The 21,125-nt window shown below is 48.4% G+C and overlaps 1 protein-coding gene across 2 annotated transcripts in view; it reads left to right on the forward strand.

The window, feature by feature from the left end:
• The first annotated feature begins 3,093 nt into the window (after positions 1-3,093).
• The window catches only part of HEG1 (heart development protein with EGF like domains 1), an 89,255-nt gene continuing 71,223 nt past the window's right edge, over positions 3,094-21,125 (forward strand). Inside the window, exon 1 of one of the 2 annotated variants that reach the window (XM_065539121.2) lies at positions 3,094-3,525. In XM_065539121.2, coding sequence (XP_065395193.1) covers positions 3,216-3,525 — 310 coding nt within the window. In that variant the 5' untranslated portion in view covers positions 3,094-3,215. Of the gene's footprint in view, positions 3,526-6,758; positions 6,808-21,125 lie in introns of those variants that run through there. The other variant, XM_065539122.1, reaches the window with a different exon arrangement.

Below are 21,125 nucleotides of genomic sequence, written 5' to 3' on the forward strand. Positions count from 1 at the left end.
ACCATGTTCTTTTCACCTCTGGCTGACTGGGATGCCAATTCCCAGAGCAACTTTGGAAGCCATAGTAGAGTATGGCAGACCCACCATAACATGGATTCATAATGTGGATTCCTGTTCCTTTAACAGCCTTACACACTGACGTTCAGCTCAATGGGACAGCTTCTTCACGCAGCCTATTGAGCTGAACATCAGCGTCTAAGGCTGTCAAGGGAACAAGAATGAAACACATATGGTGTTAAGCTGCTGCATCTGGGTGGCCTATTTGTTACTACAGCCTAGCCTAGTCTGACTAACACAAGTAGAGGCAGGAAAGCCCTGGCAAAAGCTCTGACTACATGAAGTTTCAGGTGGCAAAGACACTGGGCTCCCTGCTGATTTCACTCTCAGTTACATTGGGGTGCCCCCACTCCTACCTGTGGAGAGGTCAGGAATGCCTGTTAACTCACTCAGTCCTGGAATTTGTTCTGAGCTGTCTTCCCAGCTGTTTTATCCTAGATCAACAGATTCCCAGGGCTGGAATGGGTCTGAGAAGTCATCTGATTTATGACCCTGGCTCCAGATAGGAGCTCTCAAGCTATCTGAGATGGTCAAGAATCTTGTCTGGATTTTCACATCCCTGGGAAGGAAACACTACAAACGTTCTTAGATAATTGTTTTAGTCTATGGCCGTACCACCCTAAAAGTGCCTGATCTTTTCTGATCTTAGAAACTAAGCAGGCTTGAGTCTGGTCAGTACTTGGATGGGAGATACCTATTTCATACATCCTTGCTACTGTGCCGGAAGTTCTTCACTGAACTCTAAAACATCAGAGCTAGAATTCTCCTTAGCAAACATCTAGGACCATCTTTGTTTTAGAGATTGGAAACTGTGGCCCAGATCACACAATTAAACAGTGGTAAAGGCCAGAAAAGAAGCAAGGGCTCTAGCACCAAGTCAACTGTTCTTTCCAAGGTTCTATACTGCCTCCAGCTCTCTCTTGCTGTCTTGCTGTTTTCTCTTGTTCTGCCCTAGGAGGAGAAGAAAAAGAGCTGGAATCCATCTACACCGTGATCAATCTTTCCAAGTTCTCCCTGTGTGTCCCTCCCCTAATCTGCTGGTTAAGCCCTTTCTAGTTGGCAGTTACCCTGAACTTGGTCATTTCTCTTAGAAGGCAGAGAGAAGATTAGAGAGAGATAAACCTGTGGTACTTAAAGTGGGAAGGGATTGGGGGAGTGAGGTAGGATTGCAGGGAGGTGGCAGGTACATGTTTACTCCTTGGGTCTTAGTAGAGAAGGCAGATTCTCTCATAGGATCCCTGAATCCACACGAGAAGCCTGTAAGGGCCATTCTACCCTTAAACCTTCCTGCTTGCCTGGGAGTGCAACCAATACTATGTGACATGGTCTCCTTGGAGGGGAGGGAGTGGCAGTGACCAGAACCTCTGAGCACAGTCCTAGTCTGTTGGGGCTTGTCTGACTGGGTCTGGGCAGCTGTGCAGTCCTGCCTGTTAATGTGAGAGCAGCATCCAGAGAAGTTGAGCTCAGGCCATGAGAGCAAACCAAGTCAGTTTCAGGGGGGTTATTGTTTGGTACTTTCTTGGAGAGACCTGGAAGTTCTGTGTGAGAGCCCTGGAAAGCTAGTTTGTTTAAAAACAAAACAAAATAAAACCAAATCTTTACTCCTCATTCCCTCATTTAAGGTGAGTTTGTTTATACACAGCCTCCTTTATGGTTTTTTTTTGCCAAATGACTCACTTGTACTGAGTCACCAGAAAGTGGGCCTAGGCCCATCTGCAGCTGCCCTGAACACCACGATCTCATTCTCCTGGAGGTGGGTCATGGAGATCTGGAGACAGAGAAACAGAGAAGAGCAGAGAAACGGGATGGAGAGCCAGGCCTGAAAGTGAGGTGCATACTCATATTTTCATGAGCATTTGGTTGTCAGACAGGGGCCCCCAACAGAACTGGCAAGATCCCCAAGGAGCTGCAACATTTGTTTCTGTTGCAATACTATTTGTTTCTGTTTGCAAATTACTGCAAACTGTGAATTAGGAGACCAGAATTAACAATATCACACGGTCATTCACACATCAATCATTTCGTCTTCGGGTCTACCTTCAGAATCTTGAGCAAGTTATTTTCCCATCTGAGCCCCTCTTTCTTCACTTAATGAGGAGGCTTACAGTCCTAAACTTTAGACATTTTATTATTCATTTACTGGGGAGGGAGTGGTTATGGAAACAAATGGAACTTTATTTACCAAGAAAATTTGTTTACATGAAATCTTTGAATCTTTCCCCATAGGTTTCCATTTAAAATTCTGTGATCTCTGGGCATCATTTGGTTTAATTTGCAATCTGCAGCTCTTTTCCTGATGATGAGTTTGCCCTAGCCTGCCTGAATTCACAGTTTTCTTTTCCCTGCAGCCTGTTTGGGTGTCCTCGCGGTGACATCTCTGCAGAACTCTGGTGTGAGCCAAAGGCAGTGGTCGGATGGGAACAGCATCCAAGCTTGAGAGGGCGTGGGGGTTGGCCGGAGGGTGAGGTGTTAGGTTTGGCAAACACGAGTTCATCACCAGCCCTGGGGCCTGAAGAAGGGGAAGTGGGGGTGGGAGTGGGGACACTTCAAATCAATTAAGGGCGGTGACAGCGCGGGCTGGGGACCAGGGGACCATTCCCTTTCTCTCTCCTATCAAAGCACTTGGGATAATCTAGTCTGGTGCTAATCACATTACCCAGGACCTGCTTTTCACCTACTTCTTGTGCGTTTAAGGAGTTGGGAAAGTGGTGCCCGATTCAAAAGACTCTATGCGGAGCATGTGTGTGACAAAAGTTGCAGCACCGTGGCTCCGCTGACCTCATCCCGCTGTCCCGGGCCGGGCCGCTCTCCAGGCGCCGGGCCCCAGCCCCCTTCCTGCCCTCTCCCCGCCCCCGGGCCCGCCGCGCGGGGCCGGTGATGTCAACCGAGGAGGAGCCGCCCGCCCGCCAGCGACCCGCCCGGGCTAATTAGCATGTAGCGGCGCCGCGGGCCGCCTCCGCCCAGCCCGCCCGGCCCCCGGCCGCCCTCCCGCGGCTCCGGACAACTTTTGAGGCGGGGGAGCGCGCTCGCAACCTCACTCTGCTCACTTCCCCGGCCCCGCGCGGCCCCCGCCGCCCGCTGCCCGCTGCCCTCGCCTCGCGGCCGCCCCGCGCCCGCCCCGCGCGCCGGGCATGTGAGCGCGGGCGGGCGCCGTCACCATGGCCTCACCGCGCGCCTCGCGGTGGCCGCCGCTGCTCCTGCTGCTGTTGATGCCGCTGCTGCTGCTGCCGCCGGCGGCCCCCGGGACGCTGGACCCGCCGCCTTCCCCGGTCCGCCGCGCGCCCCTCGCGGGCGCGGGGCTGGAGCTGCAGCTGGAGCGCCGCCCGGAGCGCGAGCCGCCGCCGCCGCCCACGCCGCCCCGGGAGCGCCGCGGGCCCGCGACCCCCGGCCCCAACCACAGGGCCCCGGAGCCGGGCGCCGCGACACAGCGGGGACCCTCCAGCCGGGCCCCCAGAGGCGGGAGCGCGGGTGAGTGAGAGCCGGGAACGCGGCGCCGGGCCAGCCTGGGCTGGGGGCGTGGGCGCGCCCCGGGCCGTATCCCCAGCCGTAGGCCCCTCCGCGCCGCGCGACCCAGGGTGGGGGCTCCTCGCCCGGCGTGTGCGGGACCCTGAGGGTCGGCGGGTAGGGAGGGACGCTTTCGCCGTTGGCTGGACTGAGGGATGTGACCATCCCGTTCTCCCCCAACCCTTTGGAAGAAAACTTATTTCCTATGGGGTACCCTGTATCTCTTCCACCCCACTTTAAGAAAATGGAAAGGAAAGGAAAGCAAAAGGGAAAAAGGCTCCAAAGCATCTCTCACCTCTGATATCTGGTCAGCCTGTCCCCAGTTTCATTTTTTCCGCTATACAGAACTGGCCTCTCCAGGTACAGGGCTCGACTTTCTCATCTAAATAACTGATTTTTAAGGGGTTCTAGCACGGGATATTGTAAAGGACAAAGGATGTACGTAGTTTGAAACAAAACGCTCTACTGGTTCGACTTAAAAGCAAAGGAACGCGGTTGGGGTTGCATGGTTGAACCCCTACAAGGCACAGGCTGATATAGGACCATCCCTGAGCCTCCTCCCTCCCCTTTCCTTTCCCAATGAACTGTTGCTCCGTGATAGCCACTGCCCGTTCCACGCAGAGAGAAAGAACTGACCTCTTCTCCCTGCTACCTTTGTGTCCAGTTCCTTCTTATGAGCTGGAAAAATATGTCACAGACTGAGTGGAATTCTAACCGTAATACCATTATGACCTTGGGAATGTTGTTTCTTTGAGCTCACTTTCTCCATCTGTGAAATGGAAGTGATGATGCCTGTTCCTTCTAGCCTCCTAGTGATGATGTGACAAAATGAAAGTAAAAATAAATGGAAAGTGCTTTGAACAAAGTCAGCAACGTGGTGGTGTTAGCCTTTGCCTTCCTGTGCGTGACACAGGGCATATGCTCTGTCCCAGCTATTCAAAGAAGCTGGGTTGCTTGCAACACTGGACATTGATTTGGAGGTTCCCTGAAAGTTGAGTTTTTTGTCTGCGTAATTGACAATTCATTTAAGTTTCTCATATCATGCAGACTTTCTGGCACGTGAATTAGCTTGCTTCCTCCAACCTAGAGGTGCTTCTTAGAGTTAAATAAGAAAAAGTTTGGATTTTTAAAAATCAAGTTCTCCTGTAAAAACTCAATTTCATATTCAACAGTATTCCCATTATCGCAAAATGCCTTATTTTGTGAATTTTTAAATCACTGGTATAAGATTGAGAAACCGAGGAACAGTAAGAAAAGGGAGAGGAGCGATAAGCTTCTGAAGACTTGTAGGAGACACATCCCAGAGTGACCCTGACTTGAGATTACTTACAGCATACACTGTTTTGCTAAGTTCCATGGGAAGGAATCAAGAACATAAAAGAGCACATTTCCCGACTTTCTCCAACTAGAAAAGTAACTGAGGAACACTGTAGTATTTTGTGAGTTTTTCTAAACAGAAGATAGAGTGCAGAGAATTGAGAACATTTCAGAGGAGACACCCAAGAGCTGAAGGCAGATTTCTCTGGGTAGTAGTCAGGCTTTGTTAGCTGAATGGCCCCCATCTTGTTGTTAGGGGATAGGTGGGAGGGACACTGACTTGCAGGGGCCCTGGCTGGATGGGGCTGGCACATGAGTCTCTTTCCGTCTCTTAGGGGTAGGATCTCCAGAGACCGTAGAGAGGTAGGTATTACAGAGATAGGGACAGTGGAGGCAGCTAGCTTACAGGACTCAGCTGGTAAGAATTGGGGCCTTATGTGACCCAAACATCCCTCACAGGTGTGGCAGGTAGCACTGCTAGTCTTGGCTTTGTGGCTTTCCCAGTTTGATTCCTTTGCAGAGGTGAGTGATGGAGTCTTCAGGTATATGAGGTACTGGAAGGAATACGTGTGAGAGTCCCAGAAAGCAGCGAGAGAGTAGTTGGAATAGTGCCCACCTTCTCTTACCTAAGTAGGCTCTCCTGGTCTCCTGCTGTCCCACAGACACCACCCAAGGAGTGCCTCCTCATCAGTGGCTCGAAGGCCCAATCTCTGAAGAGATGTTAGAAAGGTGCGATTAGAAGAGATGAAATGAACACCTGTTGAAGCTGCTAGAAGCTACTCATATGGCCAAGGATCTAGGCATGACCTGTGCTTGTTTTTCTGGTAGTGGCTCAAGCAGTGTCATTTAGGGATAAAAAAGAAACAACACATAAGAAAACCAGTGTTCAGTGATTTCAGTGAGTCTGACTTTTCTAATAACCAGGATTGGGGGCCTTTTGGATTAGCCCTCATGTTTCACTAGATGCTATCACTTATTTCACAAGGCAGCAAGGTCTTGATGCTGAGAGGTCCTCCACAGGTCCTCCAGTCCACACTGTGTTGCAGCAGATGTCTGCCCCTGCAGCACCCCTGACAGATGGTCATCCCTGCTCTCCCTCAGCATTTTTGTGTTTGGGGAGGCGCCATGCTACTGCTGCTAACAAGCCCTGAGTCTCACAAGTAACGTGCTCCATTTGGTTGCTGGGGAAGCTGCCTGCAGCCCCTTCGTGCCATGGGGATGCTGGTAGTCAGGGCCTGGCCCCTGGGACTTCCAAATACACTAGTGTCAGCAGCAAGGGCCACAGATGTCCTTTTCTTCCCTGTGGGCCATTCCCAGCTCTTCTCTTCCTGGCAGAGTTCAACTTCTCATTGCTGAGTAACCGCATTTGCATTCTATTATGTGGGTTGTTTGCCTGTATTAGACTGTAAGTCCCTGGAGAGCAGCTCCCTGTTTATATAGCCATTGTTAAGCTTTTGCGCCCACCTGTCACCCTGCTGGCTGTTCAGTTGATGTTTATTGCTGATGTTTCAGCCAGTGGTGACAAGATGCTGAGACCTAGAGGTTTTCTTATTATGCGTGTGTTTTTCTGCCACTCAGGACTTCCGAGCCACAGTTCTAAGCTGAATGCAAAGTTTATGTGCCTTGATTTTGTGATCCATATGCTATGCTTTAATTGTGAGATCTGCAGATGAGAGGGAGAGAAGGCTTAAATCATAATGAAAATCAATGCAGAAGGAAAGAACTTTCCCACCCAAAGGGGAAATGACGCTGAGTAGCTGAGCAGCCAGCCCAAGAAATAATAATCTTAGAAAAATGCAGCTCCCTAGAGGAAAGGAAGTGCTTTGAGCGGAGCCCCTTCTGAACTGTTAAATAGCTGTCGCCTGAATTGCTCTAACTTTGTGGGCCAACTTCGTCATTTAGCTTGGCTGCTGGGAGAACCATTACAAGGTGCAGCGGGCAAAAGGCAGCCCCTCAGGGCAGGGAGAGTGGCTTTCCTCCAGAAAGCCGCTACCTCACTCCTGGCGGAGGCTTGCGGCGGGTGGTAGTGGGGATTCCTGAGAAGCCTGTTTGCTTTGATGGAGGGTGTCCCAAATAGAAGGGGGAAGGCGGGAGAGGGCAAGGGACTCTCCGTGGTGCATGAGTGTTTAAAAGCCACATCCTTTTTACTTTGCAAGAACCCTTTTATTGCTTTCCTCAGCCTGTGTGCACATGCTGAACTGTTATTTTTTGCCAGAGACCTGAATGGTGTGGACTGAGGGAGACTGAAAGGTATTTGCTGCCTAGGTGGGCAGTTTCTGCATCCTTGTCCTGGAGGCTGGGGAAGGAGCCTCTGCCCTCCCCGTGATCTCTCCTACCTTCCAGCAGCCCTGCCCAGCTGGCTGAAAACAGTGTTCCTGAGGTTTAACTTGTCCTTGTCCAGAGACACTCAGAAAGCAAAGAACAGATGGCAGTTGCGGTTTCGTTAGCCACTTACTGCCTTCTTCAGTGGCTTCCCTCTGTCTCCAGCGTCCTTTTTGTATGAATGGGAGGTTTCAGCTGCAGTAAATGTTCTCTTCTAAGAATCCTGGGGAGGCAACAAGGAAGGAAACTAGTTGGGGTCTGACTTTTGACTCCCTGGCCTTTGAGCACCTATGTGTGGTCAGTGCCTTCACGCTCCTTGTCCATTTAACCCCAAAACAAGCCTGTGAGGGATGTTATTTCCCTTTTACAGTTCTGGAAACAGTAGCCTGGAGAGGTTAGATCACACAGTAAATGGAGGCAGCAGGATTCAAAAAGATTTTGACCAAATCCATTTGCTAGTACCACAATATCAGGAGGTCTCCGTTTTCTCATCTGTAAAATGAGGTGCCAGTTGTCCTAGATCTCTAAGATCCTCTCCCGCTCATCATTCTTCTTCCTCCCTCCCTCCATTCCTTGCCTTGCTTTTTTGTAGAGATTAGGGGCCAGCGTTGGGGTGGGGAAAATATGAGGAGATGGTAGTAGCAATGAGTTTTTACACCTATTGAGTAAAAATGTTTTAAAAATTTTGTTTGAAATTGCCTGAGACAAGACCACAAGTCTTTAAAATGACATTTTATATAGAGATTGTAAATTATACCCTACTCATATGCCAATCCATAGGTCATTGATGCTAGAGGTTGCTGCATTAATTATAAGCCAAGCTGAAACGAATTGGTGACTTTCTGAATGGGCCCTCTCCTGGGAACGTGGAGCAGCGGCTGACATTGGGAGGCAGTTGTTATGAATACCTGCCCAGTAGGAGGCGAGGTTAAATGGTACTCCATGCAGATGCTGTCAAATTGCTTTCATTTGAACATCTATGTATGCTGTCTTCTACCCACTCACCATTCATCAGGCATAGACAGAAACAAAGACGTTTCTATCCTGGTTTTTCACTCTTCTTTTGTTGGAGTATGGCAGATGTCTCTGTGTCGAATTGGACTGATTTGTAAATCAGGAAATATTTGCGGAAGGCTTGCTATGTGGAAGAGTCACGCCAGGTGATGAGGTTGTATTGCATGTCTGTGATGCCCCCAGGGAACTTCAGTCTTGTTGGAGCACACACATCAAGGTTGTAAAAGGCGAACTAACGATGCATGAGTGATTCACAACTGAAGAAATGCCACGGGAGATCATACTGACCAAAGGAATGGTGAGGGTGGAGATGGGCATGCAGACGTGGAAACCACTGGGGGCTGGATAGTCCAGGGAGACTTCAGTGGGAAAGGGGGGAGTTGATTTAACTTTGAAAGTTGACGGGGATGTGGATAGACAGAGAGGTGAAGGATGGGCTGGGCACGATGGCTCATGCGTGTAATCTCAGCACTTTGGGAGGCCAAGGTGGGTGGATCACTTGAGGTCAGGAGTTCCAGACCAGCCTGACCAACATGGTAAAACCCTGTCGCTACTCAAAATACAAAAATTAGCTGGACATGGTGGCATGTGCCTGTAATCCCAGCTACTCAGGAGGCTGAGGCATGAGAATTGCTAGAACCTGGGAGCCGGAGGTTGCAGTTAGCCGAGAATGCCCCACTGCACTCTATCTTGGGCAACAAAGTGAGACTTCATCTCAAAATAAATAAATAAATAAATAAATAAATAAATAAATAAATAAAAGAGATGGAGGATGAATGGCATCTGCAAAATCCCAAATATTGAAAAGCTCAAGACTTTTCAAAATAGAGGTGATCAACAGCCAGTAAGGCTGGAGTAAAGGACTTGAAGAGGCCAGTTAGGCTCCCAAATCAACTAATCATTGAAGACAAGACTGGAAAGGAGGATTAGACCTGATTGTGGAGGCCTTTAGAGGCCTGTTAAGGTGTTTGTCTTCATCCCATCCACACCAAGGAGCCCCGGATGGCTTTTGAACAGGGAGAGCATAGTTTGCTTGTTCATTTCTGCTTGGATCTGGGGTCTCATAGATGAACCACATGCATATCTGCCCTCACTACAGCCCCGTACTTGTTTAAGAGACACCGGAATGCTGCTGGGCCTCGTATTGATGTGTTGGGAGGAAAGACTGAGGACAGAGCATAGGTTAGAGTGGAGGTAGTGGAAATTGAAAGGGACAGATGCAAGTGCCACTTAGAAGAGTAAGGCTGGAGTACTAGACTGCCTGGCCATGGGGATGACGGGACAGAATGGAGAGGAGCTCTTTGCTGTTAAAGAGGCTCCTTCAGTTTCAGCCTTTCACTGTAAAGATTGCATGTACCCTTGGAAGTATTCTGTGGATGGTTGAGAATGTGGAACTGAACTACAGGGAGGCCAGGACCAGATTCAGCCCTGAGGGGCAGTAGTTAAAGCCACAGAGGAAGAGGAAATCGCTCCAGTCAGGTGGAGAACATCCAGTGTGGATGGTCGGGAGGAAGGGATGCCAGCCCCGCATGAGGGCGCAATGAGAGGTGGGGGTGACTTGCAGGCTGGCTGTGGATTGGCAGATAATCTGAATGTAGCACGGTTTACACATCAAATGTGGAGGTCTGTGAAGGTCCGTGTAAGTTAACATATTTCTGCTTTCTGCTTTGACTTGTCTTCTCATCTGGAAACTATTCGAGTTAAAAGGCAGAGGGAGACTGGGGAGAATGAGGTCTGGGGACAGGCCACTGGCCTCCATTCTGAGCTGTTTAGTGGGACTCCTAAACGTGCGGGAAGAAGCCTGCCTACTGTATGATAGGCATGGGAGGCCTGTCTGTGACAAAGTTTGACGGTGAAAAAGAATAGGAAAATCAGAGAGAATCAGAATCCTTGATTCTCACCCTCTAATCCTGCGTCAACTCCTGCCTCTTCCCATGTCGGGAGTTAGCAACACCATGCACCTAGTTCCTTAAGCTAGAAGCCTAGAAGTCACCCTCTATTCCTCTCCTTTCCTCACCCGCTACCGTGATTCTTTCTTTGGCAACTCCAAGTGATTCTGTTTCCAGAATACATGGTGAATCTGCTCTCTTTCTCCCCACTGCTCTTTTCTGTTCTCTGCATCCACTTATGCTCTCTCTCTAATCTGTACTCAGAGAAGCCAGAGTGATCTTCTTAAAATGTAACTCAGGTCAACCTTACTTGGAGGCTTAACACCCTCCAAGAGCTTTGCATTGTACTTAGAATAAAATCCAGACCCCCTAAATTGGAATATGAGGCCTGCAGGATCTGACCGGCCACCTCTCTCACCCTCTCTTGCTCTGCTCCCCACTTACACCAGACAATTGTTAATACGTGCCAAACTCATTCCTGTCTTGGAGACTTGGCACATGGCGTCCCCCTGCCTATAGCAGCAAGAGCCTTCCAGGCAGGGGGAGCTGCCAGGGCAGATGATCTAAGATAGGACTCAGCTTGCCTTGTCTCAGGATTGGCAAGAAGGAAGGCCAGGGTGCCTGGATCACCCAGGGCCGTGAGAACCATGGTAAGGAGGTCAATTTTCCTCTAGGTGCCATGGAGGATCGTGCAGCAGGGTCTGTACCACCACATGGTATGGGGCTCTAGTTGCAAGGATTCTTAAGGAGCTGGAAGGACCATCTGCAAAGTCTACAGAGGCTATTAAAAATGGACAGTTTCCTTTTGCTTAATATTTTAGCTCTGAAGTACTTGAACTTCATTCTAGCTTTCCTGTCATGTAAACGTTTTTGAGGAAAGTTTACAGGTCAGATGGCATGGCAGGGAGGCAAGACCGTGTTCCCAACTCCTGGAATGTCTTGGGGGACTTGAGGGAGGATCTGACCTCACTGAAGACCCTGAATAACAGGAGCCCCCATCTATCTGTGCAGAGAAGGTGCTGAAGGCAAAGATGGATTTAAGTTGGCAAGTTTCTCCTTAATGTCTCTGATAGGCTGGGAAATGAAGATGGGAGAGGAAGAAAAGTGACAAGAAGAGGGCAGAGGCCAAGGTCAAGCTCTTCAGGTGGCCCTGCAGTTCCACCTTGGAACTGAAGAATCAAATTGGAGGAAGGAGTAGCAAGAGTCAGGAGAGAGATGCCTGCTTGTCATCTGGAGGGATGTTCCTTGTGCAGGGCTGTGACTAGTGATTATCATATGTTGGGCTAGAATTGAAAACCACTCCATTTTCCTTTTCTGGGTGATAGGAGATGGAGACACTTCAACTTAGGGACGGGTTTCACTCCTGCCACCTCCCTGGCCACCAGGACCTTTATTACGGCCATGTGGTGAGACTTTTTCGGGGGTCATCTTTTGCCAGGGTGTGGATGAGAGCCCTGCTGGTGTTGCAGTCACAGGCCACAGAGGTCCCGGCTTGGAAGGATCAGACAGTCTCAATTCAAACCCCAGCAGTGCCACTTGCCAGCTGTAGGACTGTGGTAGGTTATTTAGCCTCTCTGTGCGGTCAGTTTGTCATCTGTCAAATGGGCTGTTAATAGAAAGAACCCTGCTCAGAATGGATAAGTGCAGTATAACACCTATAAAGCAGACGGCTTGATGCCTGGGCAGGAGAGCTCTAGAAATGCTACTGAAACCAGTGCCCATTTACACTGGTCATTGTGTTAACAGCAACACCCCCCGCCACCCACCGCACCTTGCCCTCCAGGTATTTTATTGGACAGCGGGCAAGCTGCCTGCCTAGGGTTCAAGTCCATGTTCCAAAGACCTCTGTTACCTGGTCTTCCCCTCGTTGGACCCCTGCCAACCTCACCCTTTGGTATCCCTAGAACTCTCTCTTGCTTCTTAGCCTTAAACATAAAGAGGAAAGAGCCAACTTTCATGATTTGAAGTCAGAAAAACCAAGTGCAACAGCCCTCACCTATGGTCATCTGAGGAGACCAGATGACCACATAGAAGGCAACTAGGATTAAATAAAAGCAGTGTGCCAGGTGTGACCTCAAAATAAGAAGCCTTTGAAAATCAGTCCCACTTGGACCTCTGTGGTCAATGAATATTCTTCAGATCAGAACCTTTGGGGGTTATCAATACGTGCTTCACAAGTGTTTGAAGGAGTTGAGAGCCACCTTCAGAGTGTGTGTGAGCCACACGGGCAACTCCCTGTTGTTTCTTGCAGCAAACCTCCTGGATTGAAAATGGGGTCGCGGATCTCCATCTCCTGCGTCTTTCCTCAGATCGTCTTTGAAGTTTTGTGTTTCCAAAATAATCCAACATCATTATCAAGAGATGGAAATGTATCATTATTCAGGAAACTCAAGAGAATAATATTCTGCAGCCTCTATTGAAAATTAGCCAATTGGGTTGGGCACAGTGGCTCACACCTGTAAACCCAGCATTTTGGGAGCTGAGGCAGGAGAATTGCTTGAGGCCAGGCGTTCAAGACCAGCCTGGGCAACATAGTGAGACCTCATCTCTATAATTTTTATATATATATGTGTGTGTGTGTGTGTGTGTGTGTGTGTATGTGTATATATATATATATGCACATATATACGAAAAAAAGAAAAGTAGCAAATTTTAGAAAATGGTTTGAGCAATAACAGTATTGATGGAGTAAGTGTTATCTTATTGGGACCTCTTTGAAGAGGACCATATCCATTTGGGTAGGGGAATTCTTGTGGTTTGTTAGGAATTATTTCTAGTACAGTCATGCTTTATGGTAATGGAGTGCTACTGGCTGTAGCTGCTGGCAGAGTTGGGGAGAGATGCTGTGGAGCTCTGGCGGGGGTTGGAGGACCTGTGCTTAACCCCTTCCGCTCTCCGCCTCTGTGGCATTGGATAGCTGCCTAATGTCTCTAGGCCTTAATTAAAGACTTTCCTGCTCCTAACAAGATTTTTGAGGAGGAGCAAATACAATTATGGCTGTGAAAGCACTTGTAACTGGACAGAACAATGTTTTAGTTGTGATATAGTGAACTGGCTATGACCTTGGGCAAGTCATTTAACTTTTGTACCTGCTTCCATATCTGTAAAATGGAGACGATAACTGTTTTGTTGACTTCACAGTGTTGTTGGAAGGATGAATGGAACTGATCCACATGGACACGCTTTGTAAACATTCATGTGCTGTGTACGTGTTAGTCATGAATGCTTCCTGGGAACACATCAGGCGTTATGTCTGTAAGAGAGGCAGGCATCAGGAAGAGGTAGACATGGAAGGATGAGTGGAAAGTTGGAAAGGAGTTGGAGAAAGGGAGAACATTTCTGGGAAATCTCAATAGCCTTTTCAGTTGTTCGCCTCTGTCCTGTCATCTGTCTGTGATTGCCCTGGCTAACGCTTTCCCATCTCTTCTGCCTCCCACCAGATGGGATGTCCTTCACAACTCTACCCTTGACCTTCTGCCTCCCCCTCGGTTCAGTGAACATTTATGGAGTGCCTGCTATGAGCCACAGTCTCTCATAAGAGACCTAGGATTGCGAGAGAATAAGCTAGAATTGTGTAACAAGATAAAACAGTCCAGAGGGAGAGAGTTGTCTCTGGGGAAGATTTCTTGGAAGGGGTGATCTCTGAGCTGATTTTGCCAGGAGGCCAAGGGGAAGGAAGTAGGACAGTCTAGGTAGAGAGAACTGTGGGACAAAGGATTGGAGAGAAAACACAGTGTGGCTTCACTTGTTTGAGCGCTTCCAACTATAATCCAGTTCTGCGTCTTCAGCCATCTGCCAGCATTCACACAGGTCTAGTGAGCTTCACTTTAAACCAACAGGTAACAGTTATACCTGCAAATACGTCATCCCTTCCTCCTCCAAAACCTGACCTCCCTTTGCTTGCTAATGGTCCCAATAATCTCCCAATAATGCACTCAAACCCATCATCTTCGTCCTTTGCCGCCTTTTCTTACTTGCATGTAATCAGCATGGATTCCTCGCTCTCCCTTCCTCCCATCCTTGCTCCTTCCCTTTCTTCTAAATCGTATCAGAGTGCTGAATTCCATTTGGACAGTGAGTTACATAGGACATCAAGATGTCATATCCCTGTTTGTGGCAGGAAATTGCAATTTGGATCCCAGTGTCGTTAGTGAGACATCCCCAAAGCCCACAAGGAGGAAGCCTGGCTCTGTCCTTTCTGGCTTTTGCTCTCAGTCCATGTTACCCTTTCTCTGGAGCGCTCAGTCTTAGTTTTGCTCTTTCTTATTTCATTCTTTCTCTATTTCTGTATTTTTTTAAACTGGATTTTCTTTGCAGTCAGATGGACCTGGGTTTGGATCCAGTTTTACTATTTGCTGTGTAACCTTAGACAAATTACTTAATCTCACTACACCTCAGTTTCCTTATCAGAAAAGCAGGGATAATCATGGGAGGACCTCATAAGGCTGTCGTGAGGATGGATTGAGACAGTCCATGTGAAATGCTTAGCACAGTGGCTGGCGTGGAGTGGATGCTACCTATGTTTTGGCTGCAATATAACAATAATAATCATTATTATTGTCCTGTTCTGGTATGTCTTTTGAAAAAATTCCTTAGCTTTATTTCTTTTTGTCTTATTTCTCTTTTCAGCCTCCTTTCTTTCTTCCTCTTTCTCTGTTTTATCTCTTTCTTAACTGGCTATGGTATACAACTGATTTTTTAAAATACTGGTTATATTTGAACAGAATGTCAGGTTTCCCAATCTTGATATACAAAATGCATTCGCAGACTTTTCATTTCTCCCTTAACTAGATTTTAGCCTCTCCCCTCGGAGGCCCTGAGGCTCCCTCCCGTCAGCCAGCACAGGCCTCAGAGCCCTTCGTGCTGAAACATCACTCCACGGCTCCATTTTCTAGCAATCGTCAACGCTCCAGACAAATTATTTCTATGATTTCCTCAGAGTCCTGGGCCACTTCACAGAGGTCTGTCGAGTAAATTAACTGCAGAGCTTCTGAAAGTCAGCCTCCAGCCGTGTGGCCTCCGGGGCCCGGGCCCAGGCCGGGCTGCCCAGTGCGCAGACCCCCGGGAGCAGGCCCGTTTCCTCCCGCCCCTCCTGCGCCCGCCTCTCCCCCCTCTTCCTCCTCGGAACCAGGATGTTTTTCCTTGCCTTTTTATTGTTTCACTAACCTGGCAGGTCTCCTTTGGTGGAGCCCTGCCACCCAGCTTCCTCTCTGGGTGTGATCGAATGTGGCGGTGACAACACAGGAGACCCGGAGGCCTGCACCACCCCGCTGGCGCCCTTGGCCTTTGTGTCCAGCGGGGACTGGGAGCTACCGGCTTCAGCTTCTTTCTGGAAACTCCCCTTTTACCAAAGAGCCTCCTCTTCAGCCACTCTGTTGGATATTTATTTGTCAAAGGATGAGAGGGGCAAAGAAAATGGAGGCAGCAACGAAGGTGCTCCTAGAAACAAGGTAGACCCCCTTTCCTGCCTGCAGAAAGCCTTTTTGTTCACTTATTTAACCAAATGGGAATCTTGTGACCTTTGACCCTAGGACTTTTTCTCAAGGCCTTGGGGGGAAAAAACCTATAGAATTCTTTTTAAAGCAAAGAGCTTGAGGTCACCTCAAGGTCCTTCATCTTTCACTCCTGCTGGGTGCATCCCTCCTTCATGCCCAAGGCCACCTCAGAGCCGGTTCTATTTCTGGAAGGCTGACCCTGACTTGGGAGCTCCAGGCCAGGCCTCCCCTGGGTCTGGGTTCAGTCCAGCAGACGTCTGTCACCCGGAGAGAATGCTCAGCTGAACAAGAGCCGACCCCTCACGGGGAGGGGAGGTAGGTTTTACTTTCTTCGTCACTAGAGTGCTTGCAGGGGAAGCATTTAAAAAATCTGATCGTCAAATCTCAAGTCCAGCACTTTCCAACATGCTTGATTTTTCTTAGGGCTGCCTCTTTCAGGGCAAGAACAAGGAAGGAAACGAAACTCCCCGAGAGCCCTGGACAGTCCAGATCGAGGGCTGAGTCTTTTGTTCACACAAACTCATTTGGCTTCTAAACGTCCTCCACCCAAAATCATTACATCCGCAGCAGAGTTTCAAAACACAGCCCAGAGTGGCCTCGCTGAGTGGGTGGCTGCTTTTCTGGGGAGGCTGCAGCCACCTTCCCACAGGCCCCCAAGGTTCTTGCATGTCCCAGAATATCCCGCTGCTGGCCACTGGCCTGAAATCCCCCTCATCGGGAGGACCCTTGGGGGAAGGTATCAGGCCAAGAGGGCCTGCAGGGGAAGGGCTCCTGCTATCTGAAGGGGACTGGGACTGGCAGCCGTGGAAGGGAGGATGGGTTTGTAGTCCCAGCCTTGCCCCTTCCAAACTCCCAGGCACAGTCTCAGTCTCTACCCCTGGGGGGCCCCTTCTCATACCTCAGAAGCATCATAGAGACCTATTAACATGGTCCAGCTCTCCTGGAACTCCTGGAGGCAGATTCTGTACCTGATTCATCCTTGTAACCCTCACAGTGCCTTGCTTATGGTTGGTGTTCAGTAAATACATACTTTTTTTTTTTTTTGGAGACAGGGTCTTGCTCTGTCACCCAGGCTGGGGTGTAGTGGTATGCTCTTGGCTTACTGAAACCTCTGCCTCCCAGGTTCAAGCGATTCTTGTACCTCAGCCTCCTTAGTAGCTGAGATTACAGGCGCGTGCCACCATGCCTGGCTAATTTTTGTATTTTTAGTAGAGATAGGGTTTTGCCATGTTGGCCAGGCTGGTCTCGAACTCCTGACCTCAAGTGATCCACCCGCCTTGGCCTCCCAAAGTGCTGGGATTATAGGCATGAGCCACTGTGCTTGGCCTAGTAAATACATACATTTCTTATTGTAGTAAAATATGCACAACATAAACTTTACCATTTTAACCATTTTTAACTATACAGTTCAGTGGCATTGAGTATAATCACAATGTTGTTGCAATCATCATCACCATCTGTTTACTGAAATTTTTCATCATCCCAAATAGAAACTCATTAAATAATAACTTCCTGTTCCTCCCTGCTCCCAGCCCCTGAAAACCTTTATTCTGCTTTCTGTCTCTGTGATTTTGCCTATTCTTGATACCTCATGAAAATGGAATCATATAATATTTGTCCTTTTGTGGCTGGCTTATTTCACTTACCATCATGTTTTTAGGGTTTACCCATGTAGCATGTGTTAGAATTTCCCTCATTTTGAAGGCTGAATTATATCCCATTGTACATATATACCACATTTTGTTTATCCTTTCATCTACTGATAGATAGCTGGGTTGCTTTCATCTTTAGCTGTTGTGAATAATGCTATGAAAATGGGTGCATAAGTGTCTGTTTGAGTTCCTGCTTTCAATTCTTTTGGATATAGACCCAGAAGTGGGATTGCTGGATCAACTCATAACTCTTAAGGTTTTGAGGAACTGCCATACTGTTTTCTACAGTGGCTGCACCATCTTACATTCCCGCCAGCAATGCAGGAGTGTTCCGAGTTCTCCATATCCTTGCCAGCACTTCTTTTCCATTCTTCTTTTTTGATAATAGCCTTCCTAATGGGTGTGAAAGTATTTTTTGAGTTGATAAATGCTACTCATTGGTTGGATTGCAGATTTGAAACTGTTACTCTTCCTCTCGGACCTCAGTCCCGTGATGGTCAGGCTAGCTGGTTGCTTTGGTCCCTAAGGGTAGTGGTCACCTTTGCAGAGGGATGGGGGCACCAGAGACAATCCAGGTAACTTTGGCCAGAATGAAGGAAGTAAAGCAGTGTGGATGCTAGCTAGTAGAGCTTGCCACATGCTGAAAACCAGTTTAGCAAGAGCTTCTCTCTGCTCAGTCCTCACTGGTTTTCGTTTGAAAGTGGTCAGTTACTGGCCGGGCGTGGTTGCGCAAGCCTGTAATCCCAGCACTTTGGGAGGCTGAGACGGGTGGATCACGAGGTCAGGAGATCGAGACCATCCTGGCTAACATGGTGAAACCCCGTCTCTACTAAAAAATACAAAAAACTAGCCGGGCGAGGTGGCGGGCACCTGTAGTCCCAGCTACTCGGGAGGCTGAGGCAGGAGAATGGCGTAAACCCGGGAGGTGGAGCTTGCAGTGAGCTGAGATCCCGCCACTGCACTCCAGCCTGGGCGACAGAGCCAGACTCCGTCTCAAAAAAAAAAAAAAAAAAAGAAAGTGGTCAGTGAGGAAAGACACTGGAATGAAGGAGCTGGTCTCTAGTCTCCGCTCTGCCACCTATTTTCTGGGTTAACCCGGGCAGGTGACTTCTGTACGGAGCCTCAGTCTCCACTTCTGTAAGACAGGGCAAGAATTACCCTCCTGCCTGCCACTCAGAGGGTCAGAATCTAAAGGGATAATTTAGGCCGTGAAATTATCCCGTGAAAAGTACTTTGTCGATTGTAAAATGCGTGGGAATTTTTTTCTTAATTAGATCTGTGGGAAGAGAAGCACAGATTCACTCTCCTGGCAAGGACCTGTGAACAGTGCTGTGCCCCTCTTCAGTCTGTGGGCGTCCATCATACTCAAAGGGGATTTTTAAAGGAGGGTGCTGAAAGTCCTTTAAAAAAAAAAGAGAAAGAGTCTGTTTTCTCCCCTCCCTGTATGAACAATTAAATTTTAGGAAAATGTTTTAAAATGACAAAGAAACCCACTCTCATAGGTGTAAGGATCCGTTGCTGGTATCTACAACAGTGTAGGTATATTTTCATTTGAATGTGGTCCACCAGACCCCAAATTGAGGATCCCAGGAATGCTCTCCCGGGGAGGCAGGAACGGGGAATTCCGCAGCTGGGGATCGGTGTCTTACTGTTCTGGAACCTCTCCCTTTTAAGCAGTATGACTTTCATCTTTCTTCTACCAGGCAACACCCTAGAAAGGCCTAGGGACTTTCTGTAGGGCTGGTCTCACTGCCTTCCTCTTCACTGGCTCTTACCTTTAATTTCATCCTATCCTTCCCTTGTCATCTGTGTCTCTGTCACTGGCTCTTCTGCTGTCTCCACATTCGTTTTCCCCAAAATCAGTCCTTGATCCTTGATTTTTCCCTTCGTATGTCATATCCTGGCCTTCTCCTAATCAGCAGTCCTGAATCTTTAACTGTCTGCCAGACGTTTTCACTTGGAAGTTGTAACATCACCCCGAACGTCACATTTCAAAAACAGACTTTTCTTGTTCCTCAAGCTCGTTCTCCATTATGGCTCCACTCTTTCTCTCTTATTCTTTTGTTATGCATAAAAATCCTCTCTGAGTTAGAAGCTGATTTTGAAGTCCTCTTGCTCAGTCTTCTAGCTAATAACGTGCAGCTGTTGTCAAATCAAGTCTGTCTGATTCCAAAGCCCATGTGATAGGCAGCATTTCATTCCTCTTAGGGAGAAACAAGGTCAGCACAGTTGTGTTTCAAGCTGCAGTTTGGCTTTTTGTGGGGGGCTTTTTTTTTTTTTTTTGGCTCTGCTCTTCTGGCCAGTGCCTTAAAGCCTCACGGAATAAGCTGCAGTGTGATGGAATGAGCCCTGGGTTCAGACTGTGTCTGTACTGCTATTGAGTGCGTGACCTGGAACAATCACTTAATCTTTCTGACCCTCAGTTTCCCCATGTGCCGTATGAGGATAATAATACCCGCTTGACAGGGTATTAATGAGATAATGCATGTGAAAATGTTTAGCACGTGGTAAGCCCTAAATAGATGTTAGTGAAATCTGAATCCAAATGGAGGGAAAAGAAAATAAAGGGCTTGTTCTTCAACTGTGTGCCTCAGAAACACAAGCTTGTAGCTGGCAGTGCTTGTCATTTGGCCCGCTGCGGGGGTTGACGCCGAGGTGTGGGGGTGGGGTGGACCCTCCAGGAGGAAATTGCCTCTTTGGATAACACAGCACACTCCCTGTATGCTCCTACTCACTCCACTGCTCCGAAACAATGCAAGTTGAAAAGCCCCAAATCACGGGCAGGGAGTGGAGGGTGGCAAGGAGTTGACTCTGTAGCAGCTGCTAATTAGGAAATCCTATTCTTGGGCTGTGCTAGCATCCCTGATGATGCTGGTTCACAAACAGATGTTTTGGAACATTAAGACGCTACAGAAGTGGAAGTTGTCAATTAGGAGGAAAAAAAAACAGGCAAAGCAAGCAATAAAACTCTCTTGTTAATTTAATCTCCGTTCATGGTACAAGGGAAAGTTACAGCCCAGCACAGGGGGCTAAGTACAGAGGGAAGGATGGTATTTTCAGCTCAAAAGATACCTGAGAAATGGGATGTCTCGTCTCCAACATGAAGAGGGTTGGTGTGAATGGGGTTTGAATGATCATCTCCGACCATCTGCGAAGCTGGCCCGGGTGAGGTGCACAGCACCAGTCTACTGAGCCTCCAGGGTGCCCCCTCCCACCCCATGAATGTCTGAGGGGGCACAGCCTCTTCTCCTTACTCCTGACTTCATTGGGCGCAGGCTCTGAAGCTTGAGGAATCTTGTCTCCTTTCCATTTCTCCATGGTCATTTCTCTTCTCCACCAAGAATAAGAGCAGGTTCTTTGACACCTCGCCCCCCATGTGGCAGGTTTATTCCAAATTACTCTCTATTCAGGGTTTACACAGGTGCTGAATAGGGAGCCATGCCCTCAACAGAATTCATCCACAGCGGCCCTAACTCACTCAGGGCTTCAGAAAGGATTAGTCATTGGACTTCAGTACATATTTTAGCATTTGACCCGTTGTCCCTGCTGAGATGCCGCTGGGAATGGTGTAAAGCACTTGGATGTTCACAGTCAAACAAGACCTCCAGTGGCAGTAGGGGTGGGCTGGGGGTGTTGCCTGCCCCAGCTGTGTGGTTTATTAATCCCTTTCCTAAGGAAAAGTTCGTAGGCAATAAGAGATATAGAGGGGCACCCGGAGTTCAATAGGGGACAGTGGGATGTCTTTCATATTGTTTCATATTGTTTCCCAAGGATCAGTGAGGAAACTCATCAGTCTTTCAGCTATGCCATCAAAAGCTACTCACATGCTTACATTATGTTTCAGAAATGTCACTGGAACTCCTACCTACACACTT

This window comes from Macaca fascicularis, chromosome 2, assembly GCF_037993035.2.
Source record: "Macaca fascicularis isolate 582-1 chromosome 2, T2T-MFA8v1.1".
Taxonomy (NCBI): Eukaryota; Metazoa; Chordata; class Mammalia; order Primates; family Cercopithecidae; genus Macaca; species Macaca fascicularis.